The sequence below is a fragment of the Quercus lobata genome, chromosome 11 (genome assembly GCF_001633185.2).
Source record: "Quercus lobata isolate SW786 chromosome 11, ValleyOak3.0 Primary Assembly, whole genome shotgun sequence".
In the NCBI taxonomy this organism is placed as follows: domain Eukaryota; kingdom Viridiplantae; phylum Streptophyta; class Magnoliopsida; order Fagales; family Fagaceae; genus Quercus; species Quercus lobata.
The window spans coordinates 49,382,120-49,397,360 of record NC_044914.1 but is presented as its reverse complement, the minus strand read 5'-3'; the positions used below and the strand labels follow the sequence as shown (position 1 = coordinate 49,397,360).

General features: G+C 32.9%; 1 protein-coding gene across 4 annotated transcripts; it reads right to left on the bottom strand.

Moving 5' to 3' along the window:
• Positions 1–636: 636 nt before the first annotated feature.
• On the bottom strand, positions 637–5,595 carry LOC115968163 (thaumatin-like protein 1). Of its 4 annotated transcripts, none has more exons than XM_031087466.1 (5): positions 5,365–5,595; positions 4,521–5,220; positions 3,501–3,530; positions 1,114–1,217; positions 637–997 (listed from the first exon to the last, which is right to left on the bottom strand). In XM_031087466.1, the coding sequence occupies exons 1-5, from the start codon at positions 5,423–5,425 to the stop codon at positions 762–764; spliced, it is 1,131 nt and encodes a 376-aa protein (XP_030943326.1). In that variant the 5' UTR covers positions 5,426–5,595; the 3' UTR covers positions 637–761. The 4 variants fall into 4 exon arrangements, with proteins under 4 accessions (XP_030943326.1, XP_030943327.1, XP_030943329.1 ...); XM_031087468.1 differs by having other exon boundaries at positions 906–1,005; positions 5,365–5,592; XM_031087467.1 differs by lacking the exon at positions 3,501–3,530 and having other exon boundaries at positions 646–997; positions 5,365–5,593.
• Positions 5,596–15,241: the final 9,646 nt, after the last annotated feature.

The window sequence follows — 15,241 nt, the reverse complement described above, 5'->3', positions numbered from 1 at the left end:
AGTGAAAGAGATCAATGACTAGTCTATGTTATTACTTTTTTTCACAACTACTTGGCATCTTATGGTAGTGTACAACACAAAATGATAACACAAAGTCTATGTAGAAGTAATTTTGTGCAAATCACACTAGCATTTGTAAAAAAAAAAAAAAAAAATCCCTCACTCTAAATGCAGCCAATGAAAAAGGCTGAAAAACAAAAAATTCCTTCACTCGATCAAAATTTAGGCAATGATGATGGAGTTCTACAATCAACTTAGTTGTTACTTTTTGTTAGAAGTCCAGGTACGAGAACTAGCCCAGCAATGCTCCATGAAGACAATAGGTAAACCCAATGGATGTTGAGAATGTGCCTCAAAATATATAATTTCTTCCATCAATATTTATCTCATAGCCCAAACCATGACTGTGTAATGGACACTATGAAGACGGGTACTACCTCACAATTGGACAAGCCAATTTATAACATTAGGCTCCCTCTATATCTTAAGAAAACTTAATTCAAAGATGAGATGCCATATCTTTCAATACAAACACATCATTCTTAAAAATTGGTACAACCAACTTTTGAGAGAGTTCTTTAAAAAATTCATCATGTTGAGCATGATTAGCTGAGATTAAGGCCTGGTTGAATTGCTTTGTGCTGAGTAGTTTGTAGTTAGTACCATTCAATTTATGCAAGGAAAAGACCAGTCACCACAGTTCAATTTGGAATTTCTGATTTCTTATAGTTTTTATGTATAAAATTAAGGAAACATTATTGCTATGTATAGAGCACATTGAAAACTATGTACGATGTTAATTGAAAGAAAGGAAGGAAGCAGAGGAAGGTATATACACGAATTCTTGTGGCAGTTGCGAAGCCCTGCCACATGTAGCCATATTGCATTTTAGGCACCTGAACTTTTAGCCCAACAACAAATCTAAGGAGTGAAAGAGAAGCAGAGAGCTCAGACAAGAAGGAAGTTGACAACCATTCTTCAGCTAAACTTCGTGGTACTATTTGCCTGGAAAAGTCCAGGCCAATGTTAGTCATAAAGGTTGAAAAAGCAGCCAAAATAGCAAAGCCGCTACAACAGAGGCAGCATGGGCAATAAATTGTGTTTGAACCAGACCTGCGAATGAAGCACTATTTGGATGATGGCTTGATATGTACATTGTGGTCTTGTTCACAAGTGGTAGCAGCCCCCCATCTTTTCGAGCTCCCAGCAATTGTAGGCTGCACGTTTCCATCAAGATATGTATACATGTTAATAAGATTAATCTACCATGTAATGGAAATATCTCCCTAAGAAAAGAAAATGGCATGTGTAAATAGACAACTGTCCACAACTTCTTCGCTAACTGAAAACTGAGGTCCCAATATGGCTATGCCATTACAAGCAGAAGATTTTCCCAGTGTGCTGAAGAATATAAAAGCTCATATGCTACTGCATCATCTGAACAAATAACAAGGTGAAAATAGAAATACTTGGATAATTTTTTATGACAAAAGTTAAACATGTGAGATTTCCTCATATTCGTTAAAGTCACTACCATCCTGCTAATTTAGGCACAACCATATTTATGGTATTCATATTTGTAAAAGTACTTCTAAGATGAAATTCAAGCAAAGTCATACTGCAGCACATCAAATTGAAGGACTTGAACTTCATATTGCATGGTAGTGCAAACTCACATGCTTATGAGATCAAATTTGTTCAAAGATGCCACATCAAAGGGCACCAATCTAGGTCTGCCCACCCACCATTTTTTTTTATTTTTTTATTTTTTATCTTTCTATGATTATTTGCTACTAATAAGCCTAAATGAAAATGAACCACTGGTTAAGGACTCAAGGTGGTGGCCTTAATCCAACATTGTCAACACTCAAAACCAAATAAATCATTTTGGCTGCATAAGTATTTTAATATTAACTCCAAGGGGAAGTATAATTTACTAGAATCATGCCTCATGTGGAAGTCACTATTATAAATGTCCCCCTTTTGCCAAACTTTACTTACAAAAAGATATATATTCTAATGTTTGTTTTAATAAAACCCATTTTTTTCATGAATCCCAAGAAGACATATAGCTACTGGTCTAACCTAATATCTATTTCATGTTGACTACCTGGCAAATCTTTGAAGAGTTTTTAAAAAGGAGGTTTTGACTGATTTTGACCCATCTGTGCATAGTGCATACTGATACAGCTGGATGGATTTTAATAATTCTACATATTGGACAAGTGACAAAAGCAATATCTCCCTGTCCCATCATAATCCCTGAATTTGTGCCACCTTTGCATTATTTAGTATCATTACCCAAATGACTAAAATAATATATTATAAAATTACAACAATTAAGATAAAATTTAGTTTCAAACATGTTTAGAACGTCAGGCTTGCTTCAACTCACACTAGAAAATTGACGTGTTCTTGCCATGTGCAATGCAAATGACTTGCTTAAAATGATTGTATAAGTAAGTCACGTGTATTGCAAATGGTAGGGACACATGTTATATTCTTAATGTGAGTTGAATCTTAAGCTACAAACATGTCTAGAACCAAACTTTGTTTCAAGAATAATACATATTTGGGAATGCTAACAGCGTATAAAACCAATCAAACTGCTTAATAATATTACCTTGAGTTTAACAACCTTTTTGTTAATTTCTTTGTTTTTTAATTCTCCTCAAAAAATGAAAAATAGAAAGCAAAAGAACCATTGTGGATGAGGCACATGATGTTGCATGTGCACACTCTGTCAGGAAAAAAGAAACAAGTGAAATCCAATTATGCCCATAATGGGGTGTTTGGAAAACCACATAGCTAAGCCAAAAATAAAACTAGTTCAAAATTGAATGGGTTTAGATTTATCTAATTTGTCTAGAATCATATTAGAACCAGTTTTACTTAAAACCAGTTTATGAAAATGTCAAATTAAAAACTAGTTTCTAGTGGGAATATGTAAAAAGAAACACCAGAAAATTTATAATTTTGATTGTGGAGGGAATGTATTTGAAATAACCAAAGGTAAAACTAGATTTAATAATGGAATAAATCTAGTAGTACTTTGAACAAGCTTTTTAAGCAAAAAGTTACCAAATTAAAGACCACTAAAACTAGTTACCAAGTCACCAAGATTTTTGCAACTCAACTAACACTTCCTAATGTTTTTTAACGGAGATATCTAGGATTCAAATTCCTCCACTCCATTGTAATTATCGAATTATTAAAAAAAGAAAAAGAAACAAAAAAGAAAAAAGAAAAAAGAACATGTTACTAAGCTAAAAACAACTCAAACCAGTTAATTGTTCTTGGTTAGCTTGATTTTATGGTTAGGCAAACGCTCCCTAAGATTTACGATAAATAAGACATAGTAGCTAATTGGCTTATCAATCATTTACTAATAGAAAATTATGGTTCTTTGTGAAGCCTTAGTCTTGACTATTGAATATAAAGATACAGACAGATTATTGGTAGCACAGCAGTCACCAATCGAAATCAAGTAAAACATTTACCTTTCTTTAGTGCCAAAGCCATCAATCATTCTTATCAAAAAAAAAAAAAAAACCCATCAATCACTGATAGTTTATACATTACTACAACAATAAATGCCAAGTAAAAAATCACAATGTGAGAATTTTCATTAAAAGCAAATTGGAAATAGAAAATGAAGATAGAATTCTAAGTTCTAACCAAACCAATAAATCAATTTCAAGTTGAAGTGACTTCAGCTAAGCCTTTAATGGGTCCATCAAAGTAATGTGTAAAACATGAACATCAATGATGCTACACATAACAAAAAAAAAAAAGGCCCCAGGCCCCACTACTCAATAATATTCTTTACTTTACATCTATTATTTAGAAACATGGTAGCGTGACAAATCATGCATGCGACTAATTAAATTGACTAAACTACCCCACATATGAAACACATAAAATATACTAATCTCATCACACGCGGCAAGTGCGACGAGGTTTTTTTTTTTAAAAATTTAATAAAAATTTTTAATTTGAATTTATCTATCGGCAGTGAGGTTGCATGGGAAATTTTTTTTATATAACAAAAATTTAAGATTTGATATGAAGTGAACTTTTCAGCTTAATGTGCGCTAACTTTTAGGAAAAAAAAAAAACATCAAATGTACATAAAATATATTTAAATAAAGAGAATACTAATTTTTAGGGCACATTTGATTATGTTATTTAAATAACAATTTTTATTGTTTAAACATCATAACACATATTTTTATAATATTTTTTCATCCACATATATTTTTACATCATTTAAACAACGTTACTAAAAAAACTCTTACCAAACGGAACTTAGTTTCTCTGTTAATTTGTTTTTAAATTTTGTTAAATTACAACTTTAACTATATTTTTTATTTTTTAAAAATAAAAATTATCTAACTAAATTATGGTTATTTTTATATCATCTTAATATATAAGCATAATAATTCATATTATATTATTTTTTTTCATACCACAATTCATATTATATTATATTATAAGGTAAAATTGGTAAAATTTCAAACCTGGTATAAGGCTCGGGGCAAAAGATGATCAAGTAGTCAGCATTAGGACACGTGAAAGTACTAGTCTTGTCATCATACGCGTAGCTATACGCGCGTGGGCAAGCGTGTTTAAAAAACAACGAGTACATAGACGGACTGCACGTGTCAGGCGTAGCGTACGCCTCGCTACAGCAAAACCTCGGATCGCCGAACGCCTCGCACGCGCTCCTACAAGCCACGCTCCCAGTCCCACGCGCCACGACCTTTAACTCCTTCGGGCACGCGCCGTTTAAGTCGACCAAGCACCCCGTGGCCCCGCATCCCCCGCTTGTACCTTTCTGCGGGACCACGAGCATTGGGAGGTTGTACCCATCAACTAAACTAACGTCGTAAAAGTCTAAACCCCCATCGCCGTTAAGTGTGAACTCTGCCAGCGTGGCAGGGGGTTTAGCGTTGCCCCCGGCGCATTGTAGCGCACCGGAGCCACAGTCGCCGGTTAGGCAGGTGAATTTGCCGGTGGACGAGTCCGGGCCGCAAAGGGTCCGAGCCCAGAGCCGACCCGACCAAGATCTGGGTATGGATAGGGTCCTGGACTTGCCCGGTTTGAGAGTGAAGCCTGTGGTGGGAAGCTGAGCTGTGTTGGCGCCAGATAGCAAGCCTGGCCATATCGTGCGCCGGCACTTGTTGACTATCTTGAACGAAGCAGAGTTTACTTCTGTGACTGTGAGTGACAAAAAATTGTGAAAAACAGAGAAAAACAAGAACTGGGTTAGTGAGGAAATGATTGGAAATGAGAGAATTTTGATATCAAAATTGAGTCTTTTGGTGGTGGGAGTGATATATAGTTAGTGAGAGAGTGATTTACCTGAGAGGAAAGAGAAGGTGAGAAGTGTGAGAACAGTGGCGAAGATGAGAGAGCGACCCATTGAATTTGAAGTGTTAAGATTGAAAATTTTGAGGAGGAAGAAGAAGGAGGAGTTTGATTTGAGGAGGTGCAAAGAACTTTACTTTTCTTTCTTGCGAAGAGGCAATTGTAACTGTGCTAGGCTCTTCTTTTGCTTTTTGGTTGCTTCTGGTTTTTTTTTTTTTTCTTTTTTAGGAATTTTTTTTGTGATTTTTTTATAAATAAAAAAATGATTTTTGGCGTAAACTCATTGATCCCATGTCCCATAATAGTAATAGCAATATGATTTATACGATCAGAGTCTTAATATGACCATCATCATGAGCACTACTTATTTATTAAAGCATGACATGAGAACTCCTACGATCAATCCACCGCTACTTTGTTTCTGTACGACTGTGTATATGTGTACATGTATTTCTTATTTTATATTGTGGGTGAAAGGGAAAGGGAAATGGATGCATTAAACTAAACATTTAGTACAAAATAATGACTGGGAAGAGGTTGATAACTACAATTATCAACCTTGGATCGAGTCACAAAAGCTAGTGGAATCTGATATATCCAATAATCCAAATGGCTGCCTTTTTTAAGTTTCATAGCTATTCTCTGTCCGTACTTTTAGTTGGCTTCGAAGTAGGGATTGGGATTAGTCGATAGTTCTCGAATTTACTTAACGAGGTAGCTGCATCACAGAGCAACGAGTAATCTCTAGAGAGTTTGATTCTCTGTTTTTTAATCTTTGGCTCCACTGGTGATTTTTCATTTTACCTTTTTATTTTTTTATTCTTTGGCTGAAAAGATATTTATTCCATAATTTGAAAGATTAGAGCTAATTTATAGATTGTGAAAAAAAAGAAAAAAAAAAGAGTATTCTATTTGTTATTTTGTAAAAAGAAAAATATTATTTCACATTTACTATTTCACACATATATTCACAATTGATATTGAAATATCCACAGTTTAATAACGTCTACATCCTAACACATAAAAGTTGATATGAAAATAAAGATTTGAAATAGTAAATGTCTAAAAATCAAAACCATTTGTAAGAAATTATACAAATACTACCATATATATAGCATGTGTAAAAATTACTTTTTTATTGATTGATTCCAAAAAACTACTTTTATATTATCTATTCCTCGCGTCTCTTGTTGTTCTATCTTCTCTCTAGACCACCAATCAGCACAAATGTCGCCAAAAACAAGGCCAAACGACAATGTTTACTCTCTCCTATATTTGGGTTTGGTTGTATTGGTGGATTTGGGTTTGGATTTGGTAGTTTGTGATGGTGGTTTGAGGCAACGCTCTTGTGCAAATCTCAGGTTTGGAATTGGGATCCTAATGCATATTTGGTGTGGTAATTTAGGGCAATTTGGGTTGTCAATGCAAATCCAATTGGGTCACTAGATCAATTTGGTGGTTTTTATTTTTTATTGGGCTTAAGTTGACTAAAGGTTAATTGAACAACAACAACATGGTGAGAATAACAATAACAAGTAACGAGTCATCTAGGTTTTTTTAGGATGATGGCAACATTGTGATATGGATTGGGGTTCCCCCTACCCTCCTAATTTAGTTGAGTTATTTTATATTACTTTTATGGGATGTTGTTATGATTTAGACAATAACAACAGACCAACATATGCGTGTAACTGCACTTGGACTCTCAACTTGCACATCTATTTCTACAAAGACTTAGGATAAGAATAAAAAAAGTTGTAGTTGGAATTAAAGATTAGGAATGATAAGTATTAGGTGCAGTTTAGGAGTTTAAATAAATTAGGAGTTGTTTATTAAGCCATCCATATTATGTAGGAGAAGATAAGTGTATATTGGTTGTTGAGGTGGGCCTTTTTTTGTCATAGGCGAGGTGGGCCTTTTTTTGTCATAGGCTGGATTGCTTCTACTGTACTATGGCCTTATGATTCTGGGGTAGGATAGTCGGGACTAGTCTAACTAAAACACACCTTAGGCCAACTTGTGCGCAAGTTATGACCCTTCTTGTATTGACGCGCCTTGGTAGGAATCTTGAGCGTGTCACATGCTCACGGTAGGAAATACCGTTACAAAATATTATAGCAGGAAAAACATAATACAGCAGGATAACTAAAACACTTTAACTAAAATGTTTTCTACTAACAACAATAGTACTTGAATAGTTCACAAAGGAAAAGTATGACAAAGTGATTACGGCAGGAATAGATTAATAGCAAAAAGTAATGGTAGTCCTTAATCAACCATGGCAAAAGGAAAGAAGATTAGACTAGTAAAGGAATGGGCTTTAGTTTTTAGCAGATTCAAGTCCAAAAAGGGGAACCAATCTCCAATGTGGGTAACCTCAAAGGGAAATCCTACTGTAGAAGTTACTCACTTTGAAAAATGGACCTAAATGGCTTGATCTTAGATTATTGACTTGTTAGAGAGTGGGCTATTGAGAGAGAGAGAGAAGTGGGTAGCCTATTGGTGCATGCTTTTACTCCTATCACTCATATTTTTCTTCCTCACTCTTGGTTTTCTGTTTTCCTTTCCTTCTCTTACTTGTTTTCCCTGTTTTCTTTCTTTTCCTGTTGTTGTTGCTGTTGTTTATTATGCATATCTGTGGTCTTTTTATACTGACTATTGTGACACGATTTACCATTTTTACCCATTAATTGTTTTTGGCCTGTTGGGATTGTCTTTCCAAGATTGCCCACTGGTCAACTGGCTGCCCAGCTACCACCACTACACTGTGTTAGCTGTGCCACGCCTCATTCCCAGACAAAAGTGATTTTGTTTTGTTTTTTACTTCCTTTGAAACTCCCATTCGGATAAGGGCTGGACTTCTCCCTTACCAACCTTGATAGCATGCACCTAGTGATTTCAGCTTATGTTTACCTCTTTTGGATGAGATGTCATTCCAACAGGTTATTTCCCCCAAAAGAGCTTAAATAGGTACCCCAAAATAAGTTCTCCCTTCTCCTTACAACTAGACTAAACCCTCTCTTGCCTTTGACCCGTGGCTCACCTCCCCTATATTGGCTGGGTATAGGTAGGTGATGCCTGAATCTTGTGTTCGTGCTCCATTTCCATATGAGTCCTTTTCTGGCTCTCACGCGTTTGCCATTGCCTACGGGTTTGTCTGACTTTGCTGCATGATTTAGTGCTTGTTTAGCTCTTCTGGTGTGAATGAGTTCTTAGGTTTTCATTCTCTACATCTCATTTCTTCTTCGAGCTGGGCATTGCTTGGGTGTGGGCTTTCTTTTCTTTAATTCGGTCCATGTCTCTTTTCATCCTTTGTTCGTGGATTGGCTGGTGCTCCTACCACACCACTACATTGTTACTACTATGATATCATTTACCTTTGTTTACCTTGTTATTACTTCTGGGTTTACCGGCTGAAGCACTTGCCATGCTAATTTCTCATATTATTCCTTCTTTTAGTCTTTACTGCCTAGCATTCTTGCTAGGCCAGTTCATTCAACAGCTCAGGCTTCCCTAGCCCATTTCATTTTTTGGGCATTCTTGGCCTGTTTTATTCTTTCTTACATTTTACATTTCTATGGGCTTTTGCTAAATCTTTTAGGCTTTCCTGGCCCAATTACAACATCCTTTGTCTTTGGGTTTATTAGCCTTTGAACCAGTCCCATTTACTAATTCCTTTCTTTAGGCTCCTTTAGCTTGTTTTTGCTTTCTTTCCATTTTTTACGATTCAAATGGGCTTACTACTTCATTCTTTGGGGCTTCCTCAGCCCGTTTGCTTTCTTTGGAGCCACTTATTATTTTGTGGACCTATGGACCATTATTTCTACCATTCTGGCCCAATGATCTTTTATTTTTCTGCTTTCTCTATCTTACTTTTTTCATATTGTTAGGCTTCTTCTGCCATTGAGACATTTTGTCAAAAATGGGCATCAACAATTGTTCTCAACAGTCGTTTGTATTTGTAATTTGAATTTCTGATGTAATTGTCATATTCCTTATTTTAAAGGACAGAACGTATTAATGAAGATAAGCAGAAATTTATCCTAAATTCTCTTTCTTATTGCCTATATAGGAGAGTGGTTATCTCAAATACAACCAACAACCCTTCATTTAACTTTACAAACATCAAGTTTTATCAGATGTATTATAAAAGAGAAATACTAGGGGTAAAAAAAATATACAACATTTTTACAATACCTTTATTTTGAGTTATGGTTGATTTAGGTATAATATATATATTTTTAATTTAATTTTATCTTATTTTGACTTTTGGTGGGTGACAACTCAGCTCATCGTGAAATTTTGCTGCACAAGTAAAATTCATTATGAAATGAAGAATGAGATCTAGAGTGTAATGTAAAAATGGTTATCTAAAATAATTAAAAGTGATTTTGATGTAAAATAGAAAAAAGAAAAAAGAAAAAAAAAAAGCCTATAGGAATGCTTTACAAAGTTAGTAAAAGCTTCGGCCAGGAGCCTAGAGGCCCAAATTGATATGTAATGTTACGATTTTCCTGTACTACATCGGAAAATCGAAACAAAGGGATTGCGGAGGCCCAATTACCCTATCGATCCCATCAAGTTAACTAATTTCTTTTCACATATCTAGTTCTCTACCCAATGGCCCATGAACTTTCAACTTTCAAGTCTATTTTCAAAAAACGAATTTCCTTTCCAATTTAATCCAAGTATCCTAATTCCTACATTCCTAAACAACGTACTTTTCCGCAAAATTTATAAGACATTGCTAATTTTTTTTCTTGTTGTTAGCTAGTGGTATTTTCTTGTCTATGGCTCCTTGTTAATTAAGTTTTGCATGACTTTCCCATGTTAATCTAGATGAAAGATGTTCCTCTAAATCTTTTACTTGTAATTCAGGTTGATTTGAACAACCTCCCTTAATAATACGCAGCGATTTTCTTCTCAAAATAAATATACCTTTTTGTTTAATTTGAATTTTTAAGCATATCATGTAGTTAGCAACCCATACATGCCTGATGCCACCGTTGGAGATGATTAGATGACTGAAAGGTACAGATATGGAGTGATCCTTTGCTCCTGTTTCCAACTAATTTGCTAGTAATGTCCCCTTGGACCTCCCCAAATTTTGGACTCACATGCCACACTTTTTTTTTTCTTTAATGGAAAAATAAAACTTCATTCAGAAATAAAAGCAGCAAATGCATCCTAGAAAAAAGTTTGTTCTAAAAAACAAAGATACTCTTCAATTCAGGCTACTCTGTAAACTTTATTAATCTAGCTATGTATGTCCTTGAATACAACCCAAGGTTTCTCAATGATGACATGGTCTATATAACACAGAATTTGAAGGTTTATCAATGATGACATGGTTTATATGTACAAGAGAAATCAATTTAGATTTACTAGAAAAGTCAAAAAGTGTTCAAACTTAAAAAGAACCACAGAACTCTTACTCGGATTATAGGATTAGGAAGCATAATTATTAAAAAACCGGACTTTTGATTGTCTTTATAATTTGATTAACCTCTCTAGTTGCAAATAGCAAATCCAATAGCCCATCAAATTGACAAAAAGGGGGGAGAGAAATTTTTTTTTTTTAAAAAAAAACATCGATAGAGGTCAGAAAGCCAAGATTTGACCAGTAATTTTTGTTGATGTGGCCGAACTTGTCTTATGAAATCCTTCGAATTGATGAGAACCAAACTTGTCTAGGTGAATGGTGGTCATTTTCCAGTTTCCTTGATTATAATTTTTAACCTAACACAAACAACAGGAAAAAAGAAAAGAAAAAAAGAATTTAAACAAACTAAAATGTAGATTAATAACCCTTCAAAAACCAAAAAAAGGTCACCAAAACTATTTTTTTATGTAGTTTTTCCCAGCAAACAAATGGATCAAAAAGAAAAGAAGGAAATAATAATAATAAGGAATTAATTTGGTTTTTCCTTTTTTTTTCTCTTACAAAATTTAGACTACACACTTACACTTCACTTTCATTTTTACAAATTTATTTTCCATTCTATGAATAAGGAATTAATTTACAATATAATTATTTTTTATTTTTGTCATTATTATTATTAGTCTAAGAAACTAGAATATCAAGAAGAAATATATTTTAAAAAATAATTAAAATAAAAGAACAAAAAGAGATAATAAATATTGATGATGATGAAGAAAATTTCAATGAAGAAATAAGTTTGCAAAATAATGAACATGATGATTGATTGGCTTAGATTGAGTTGATTAGGCAATATGATGAAAAAAAATTATTATTTTAGGTTATTTGCAATGTAATATCACTTTTGAGTTTAATCAATTTGAATGTGTATGTTATAAACACATGCTAGTTTAGTTTATTTAGTTAGATAAACACATGTGTATGTTATAAACACATGTGTATGTTATATCACTCATAATTAGATAACCATTGAAATGGTGTTGTAGAGCCACATGTGGGTTTGCTTGTTTGGCTTAACCATACTCCTTCATTCTAAATCACAGTTATGATTTTTTTTTTTCACGATCCTTGATTTTAAAAAAAATCAAGAAAAAAAAAAAAAACGTGCTTGAAAAATAAATATTAAAACTTTGATTGAAAATTTTGAATTATTTTCTTTTAGGAAATACAAAACACACTTGAGAACACTGCAGACAAAGTGAACAATCTAAGCAGACCAACTTTTTGGCTTCACTATGACCAAATAGGTGGCATTGGGGTTCCCACCTTTTCATTGTCCTTTGGACCATTTAACAAGCATATCCTCCACCAAATCTTTACCACACGTACATATAGGTGCTTATATTGTTTATGCTTCTTCTCACAAGTCACAAACTCTACTATTTTAAGCGATAAAGTACTAATAAGAGGTAAAAATATATCATAATATCTTCTATTTTTAACTGAGAAAGACATCATAAATAGGCCTTATTTACAGTACCAATTATTTGTTTGTACAACAATCATAATCTAATTGCTCAAATAACATGAAATGACACAAAATTGTCATTTACACTCACACGTGACATAAGAATTTGTTCATTGGTAAATTGTGTTTCTTTGAAGTGAGTATGAACTCTATTCACCTCTTCTATTGATTTTCATTTGGAATAACTTTTTTTAAGAAGTGATATCCATTCTAGTAAGATTTTAATAAATTATAACTAGCAACAAAAAAAAAAAGTTTTAAAAAGTTGTAACTAACAAAGTTGGAACAAATAAACTAGCCCATAAGTCATAATAAATGGATACTTAGAGAAAGAGAAAATTATGCACGAGTAAGGCCAAATCAAAAGTCAATTAAATCAAAATATAGGAACGGTGAGAAAGATATAGTCTACATTCTAAGGGAGTTCTAATGGGAGATTTCATTATTTCTAGTACATAAATAATAAATTCTTATAAAAATGAGGAATACCTTACCTTGAGGTGCAGCTTAATTGTTGGTATACATAATTGTAATTCGATTAGCAATGGGCCAACCCGACCCAACGGTTAAGTGGGACATTCCTATGGAACGGGCCAAGCTGGACTGAAGAGAAAACCCCAGCCACCATTAAGCCTTTAGCAGGGAAAGGGAAATAGATACATTTTTTGAACTAAAATTTGGAGATTAAAAAGTGGGATGATAGAAAATTGGAAGGGGGTGGAAAAGTGGAATGATAAAAGAGATTTTAGTTTTCCTTTATATTATTTGATTAGGAGGATGAAAAAGTAGATGAATAGAAAATTTATTTTTTTAGTTGAAGAGAAAAGTGAGAAGATAGAAAAAGTTAATTTCACTCTTCATCCTCTTGATCTAATTGCAATGAGGGCAATACCCAATCTGAATCCTTGAGGAAGATTTATATAAGAATGCAATTTGTAGTTCGATTTTCGTCATTCCCTAATATGTGCAATGTGTGGGTTGAGCATTGTAGGTGATAAACGAACACTAGTGTCCTAAATCAATTCTATTTATTTCATACTCATTCAATACATAAACTTTTACTCCTATAAAGGGGCCAAAATGGCCATATACCACCTTTTTTGGAAATTTTTAACAAAAAAACACTGTTTCGGAAATAAATAGCAAACTACCACTTTTTCCAGAACTCGAGTTTCAGAAACTCGAGTTCCTCATCAGTTCTGCCACTGTGGCACTGCTGAGTTGGATTTGTGTGATTAAAAAAAAATTATGTGGTACTCGAGCTTGGTAAACTCGAGTACCATTTACACAATACTCGAGTATACCAAGCTCGAGTACTTTTTATAAATAAAATGCAAAAAAAAAAAAAAAAAAACAATTACACGAGTTTGGTAAACTCGAGTACTGTGTAAATTTTTTTTTTTGTTTTGTTTTGTTTGGGGATAAACAACAAATAATAAAGATAAAAATAAGTAGCTTTTTTTTTTTTTTTTTTTTTTAATGTTTTTAAATAGAAGCATTGTAAAATATAGAGATTTTAATTTCGAAATATGAGTTTAATTTCTACATTAATTAAAATTTTTCATTATTTTCTCATAAAAATTGTTCACTGTTTTCTGTATAAAAAATTTCTACGATTTTGCATAAAATTATTTTCTGTTCAGCATTATTTAAGAAATTGTTCACTCTCTTTTTCGCATAAATTATTTACTGTTCACTATTTAAAAAATTGTTCACTGTTTTCTCATAAAACACCTAGTGAAATCGTGTTTTCTAAATTTAAACGCCAAATTCGAATGCTTTTTCATGTTTGAATTTCACAATAATCGAATATATTTTTCTGCATTGATAAAATCTATTTCTACATTAATAAAATTTTCCTTCTGCATATCATATTTACTATATATTCAAATCTGCTTACTGCATTCATAAAATCTGTTTTCTGCATTAAGTAAAACTGTTCACTGTTTTCTCATAAAAATTGTTCACTGTTTTCTGCATAAACTATTTCAAGCATTCTGCATAAAATTATTTTCTATTCAGCATTATTTAAAAAATTGTTCACTCTCTTTTCTGCGTAAATTATTCTCTGTTCACTGTTTAAAAAATTGTTCGCTGTTTTATCATAAAACACCTAGTGAAATCGTGTTTTCTAAATTTAAAAGCCAAATATGAATGCTTTTTCATGTTTAAATTTCACAATAATCAAATTTGTTTTTCTGCATTGATAAAATCTGTTTCTACGTTAATAAAATTTGCTCTCTGCACATCATGTTTACTGTATTTTCGAAGCTGCTTACCACATTCATAAAATTTGTTTTTTGCATTAAGTAAAACTGTTCAGTGTTTTCTCATAAAAATTGTTTACTGTTTTTTGCATAAACCGTTTTTAGCATTGGCGCAATTATTGCACTTAAATGGTTTTTGTGTTTTTTTTTTAAATATGTAACCATAAGAATAATGGACAAACTCCATGAAAGAAAAATGAATGATTCATATAAATCACCTAATGGTAAATGCCTAGAAAAATTCGAATTCGTAAAAAAGTTCGAATTAGTTGAATGTAGAAAGTCTAGAAAAATCGATGGAAAATCAATGAACGTACCAAATCATGAAGGTGTACATAAGATGTACAGATAGTCTAGACTTGTTGAGAAATTTGATTTCGTTGAAAGTACAAAATAATGAAAATTCAATGGAAAAGTATGTACATTAGATGTATAGATCGTACGTATTTGTTTGAAAATTTGAATTTGTTGAATGTACAAAACTGTGAAAACTCAAGGAAAAATTGTGTACGTTAGATGTATAGATAGTACGAATTTGTTGAAAAGTTTGAATTCGTTGATTGTGTAAAATCGTGAAAATTCAAATGAAAATTGAAGAACATAACAAATTGAGTAAACTTAATCGAAAATTAATTACATTAGATGTATAGATCATCCAAATTTGAAGTCGTCAAATATATAAAATTGTGAAAATTC